This window comes from Impatiens glandulifera, chromosome 1 (assembly GCF_907164915.1).
Source record: "Impatiens glandulifera chromosome 1, dImpGla2.1, whole genome shotgun sequence".
NCBI lineage: Eukaryota > Viridiplantae > Streptophyta > Magnoliopsida > Ericales > Balsaminaceae > Impatiens > Impatiens glandulifera.
Window position 1 is genome coordinate 122,360,183 of NC_061862.1, and position 4,179 is coordinate 122,364,361.

The 4,179-nt window shown below is 38.7% G+C and overlaps 1 protein-coding gene across 1 annotated transcript; it reads left to right on the forward strand.

Annotated features, from left to right (window-relative positions):
- Positions 1–885: 885 nt before the first annotated feature.
- Positions 886–4,179, forward strand: LOC124919685 (pentatricopeptide repeat-containing protein GUN1, chloroplastic). Its single transcript, XM_047459999.1, has 4 exons — positions 886–2,957; positions 3,094–3,313; positions 3,432–3,616; positions 3,800–4,179. The coding sequence occupies exons 1-4, from the start codon at positions 1,000–1,002 to the stop codon at positions 4,056–4,058; spliced, it is 2,622 nt and encodes an 873-aa protein (XP_047315955.1). The 5' UTR covers positions 886–999; the 3' UTR covers positions 4,059–4,179.

Genomic DNA, 4,179 nt, shown 5'->3' on the forward strand with positions numbered 1-4,179 from the left:
GATTGGTTTGATGTTAGATAAGAGGTCTGTGATCAATTGAGATTGATTGTTAATTTTTTGAAGTGTGAGTAAAAGAGAGGTCGACTAAGATTGGTGATTGATTTGTCGAGGAATAAAGACTAAAGAGACATATGAAAAAGATTGAGTCACAAGATTAAGATCAGTTCTGGCAAAGTCATGATCAATTCTCAACTAACATTGGTTTGCCAAGGGGATAAAGAGACATATGAAAAAGTGTGAGTCACAAGATTAGTGTTAGTGGGTGGTTTACCGAGAGGACAAAGAGACATATAAAAAAGTGTGAGTCACAAAATGATGGTCAACTGGAGAGTTAATGGTTGAGTTTCACGAGATATAAAATGTGTATCATCAATTGAGATCGACTAAGATTGATGGGTGATTTTGCCGAGAGGATAAAAAATGTATATGAAAAAATGTAAGTTACAAGATAAGGGTCAATTGAGGGGTTAAGTGGGTTCCGAAAAGATAAAATATATATTAATATTAAGTTTAAGATTAAACTTCATTTTTACAAACTAAAACTAAAACTAAAACTAAATTTAAATTAATTATAATTAATAATATCAATTTTATCTAAAATATTTATAGATAAATAATATTTTATATATATTCTTATCCAAACATTTATTTTAGTTTTAAATAGTGTTATTGTATCTCTATTAAACAAAATACAAAATATTAAAAGGAGAATGAGAGAAAAAAAAACATAAGAAAATAAAGATAAATAAAAACATTTTAATTTATATTTTTGTGCAGCAATAATTTATAATAAAAAAATATATAACCATTTATTCATAACCCCAATTATTTTGGAGGCTGTGTAAATAATAATAGTCCATCTAGCTTATTGAATAAATGAATAGTGAACAGTTTCTATGTGTTATTGTGGTTTTAGAGAGAGAAAGAGAATTTTTCTAATGAATCTTATCCTCCCTTTACTGAATCCCCTGTTTTCTCTCTCTAAAACCTCAGCTTTCGATGGCCTCCTCGACTCCTCCACCTCACTGCTCTCTCACCACCACAAAACCCTATCTTCCCCATCAGCCCCACCACCTCCATAGCCACCACCGCCACAACCGGCCGAGCCATCAGCAGTGGACCTCCCAAAAGGTTTCCTTACGCAAAGCTTCCTCCTTGCCGGCCCCGTCAAATGCCGTTTTACCTCCGCCCGTCCCTGCCACTGTTCCTCGCCCGTTATCCGGCACCCGCAACTTTGGCTCGCTATCTTCTCTCCCTCCCGCAAGATCGGAGCTTTCTTCCGATTTTTCAGGTCGACGCTCGACTCGATTCGTCTCCAAATTACATTTCGGCCGCCAGAAGACCGGTGTTGCCAGCCGACACAGTTCTTCTGCCGAGGAGTTTCTTCATCTAGCCGTCAGATGCAGCGGCGGCGATGATACGTATTTAGACTCCTTATTGATGAGTTTTGAATCGAGGTTTGCAGGTACGGACGATTACATATTCTTGCTTCGTGAACTGGGAAATCGGGGGGAATACTCAATGGCAAAGAGATGCTTTCACTTTGCGGTCCGGAGAGAGAGGAGAAGGAACGAACAAGGTAAGCTTGCCAGCTCCATGATTAGTGTTCTAGGAAGACTAGGAAAAGTTGACTTAGCTAAGGAAGTGTTTGATACTGCTGTTAGAGAGGGTTATGGCTGTACGGTCTATTCATATTCAGCTTTAATCAGTGCATATGCAAAGAGTGGGTTTTGCGAGGAGTCTATCAAGGTGTTTAAGACAATGAAACAGTCTGGACTGAAGCCTAATCTAGTCACTTACAATGCCTTGATCGATGCCTGTGGAAAGGGGGGAGCAAAATTTGAACTGGCAGCTGATATATTTGATGAAATGCAAAAAGAAGGGGTTCAGCCTGACAGGATCACATTTAATTCCTTACTTGCTGTTTGTAGTGGTGCAGGGATGTGGGAGACTGCACAGAAGTTATTTAGGGAAATGGTTTATAGAGGGATTGACCAAGATATCTATACTTATAACACTCTTCTGGATGTTGCTTGTAGTGGTGGGCACATGGATGCTGCCTTTGAAATTATGTCAGAAATGCCTAGGAAGAATATATTGCCTAATGAGGTTACCTATAGCACTATGATTCGAGGATGTGCCAAGATGGGGAGGTTAGAGAAGGCTCTAAGATTGTTTGATGAAATGAAATTTGCGGGTATTAATCTGGACAGGGTTTCTTATAACACATTAGTTGCAATTTATGCCGGTCTTGGTAGGTTTGAGGATGCACTTAGTGTTGCTAACGAGATGGAGAATATGGGGATTAGCAAGGATGTCGTAACCTATAATGCACTCCTTGATGGTATTGGGAAGCAAGGAAAGTATACCAAACTTAAAGAATTGTTTCATCAGATGAAATTGGAGAATCTTTCCCCAAATCTGTTGACATTCTCGACTTTAATCAGTGTGTACTCCAAAGATGGTTTTTATACAGAAGCAATGGAAGTCTATAAAGAATTCAAAGAAACAGGCCTGAAGGCAGATGTTGTGTTTTACAGTAAGCTGATTGATGCATTGTGCAAAAAAGGACTAGTAGAGTCTTCTGTTTCATTACTTGAGGAGATGACAAAGAAAGGGATTCAACCCAATGTTGTAACTTATAATTCTATAATCAATGCCTTTGGCTTGTCAAGAACTGGATACTCTGACATAGACAATAATGATGATACAAGTATTGAACCAAATGATGCATGCATAACTTCTACACAGTTTCTTCGATCAGTAACTAACGAAGATGCCATTTTGAACATATTCCAAGAGCTGGTGGCTGGAGATAGCAGCAGACACCTTTCAAAGAAAAGTAGCAAAGGGAAACAAGAGGAGGTTTGTTCTGTGTTGGAAGTTTTCCACAAGATGCATCAACTGAGAATAAAACCAAATGTGGTCACTTTTTCAGCAATTCTGAATGCGTGCAGGTATATCTCATCAGTTTTTGTATCCATTTATCCCAAAATGCATCAAAATGGTCAATCAGTTGCACATCATTTATTACTTACTGTTTCTTCTGATATTCATTGCCTGCCTGCTCAACCTCTTTGTTTGTTGTTGCAGCCGTTGCAGCTCATTTGAAGAAGCTTCATTGCTATTGGAGGAACTTCGTTTGTTTGACAACCAAGTTTATGGAGTGGCATATGGACTTCTGAGAGGAGGCTATGGAGATAATATATGGACACAAGCTTTATCTCTTTTTGATGAGGTGAAGCATATGGATTCCTCTACAGCTTCTGCCTTCTATAATGCGTTGACTGACATGCTGTGGCATTTTGGCCAGGTTTGACATTAGTGAAACAAGTCTCACTAATCTGAGCATTTCTTTCTGCTTGAACAGCACTTGTTTTTTTTATAACTTACAAGGATTATTGAATTCCTTGTCTGTTTCTGGAATCCAGAGACAAGGAGCTCAACTTGTGGTGCTGGAAGGAAAACGACGTCATGTGTGGGAGAACACATGGTCTGATTCTTGCTTAGATCTACATCTGATGTCCTCCGGTGCTGCCAGAGCTATGGTTCATGCCTGGCTGCTCCAAATACGTGCTGTTGTTTTCCAAGGACAACAACTGCCAAAGTTATTAAGGTAAGTAAATATTTTCTTATCATTACATAGCCTTTCCCCAAGTAGTAGGTGTAGTAAATGTGTAAGGAGTGGAATTTGTAGAGAAAGTAAGAATAACAAATTGAGAAACAGGGTAAAATTGTAGAAAGGTTAGTAAAGAAAGTGTTAATTATATAAGATGGGTTGTTGTTATTGGGTGTGCAGCATCTTAACTGGATGGGGGAAACATAGCAAAGTGGTTGGTGATGGAAGTGTAAAGAGAGCAATAGAGATGCTTCTTGGTGGGATGGGATCCCCATTTAGAGTTGCACAATGCAATCTCGGGAGGTTCATAGCTACTGGGGCTCTTGTTGATGCATGGTTGAGAAACTCATGCACCCTCAGACTCCTCCTTCTCCACGATCAAACGACTCCTCAAACTCATGCTACAACATCATCATGTCTACAACCTCTTCCCTTATAGTAGGTAAGACAGTCTGTTTCTTCTTGCTTATTCTTCTCATGTATTATATGTCATGCACAAGTCTTAACATATATATATTTGTATCTGGTAAATGTAAAATAAGTTGTGTAATTGCTCTTTC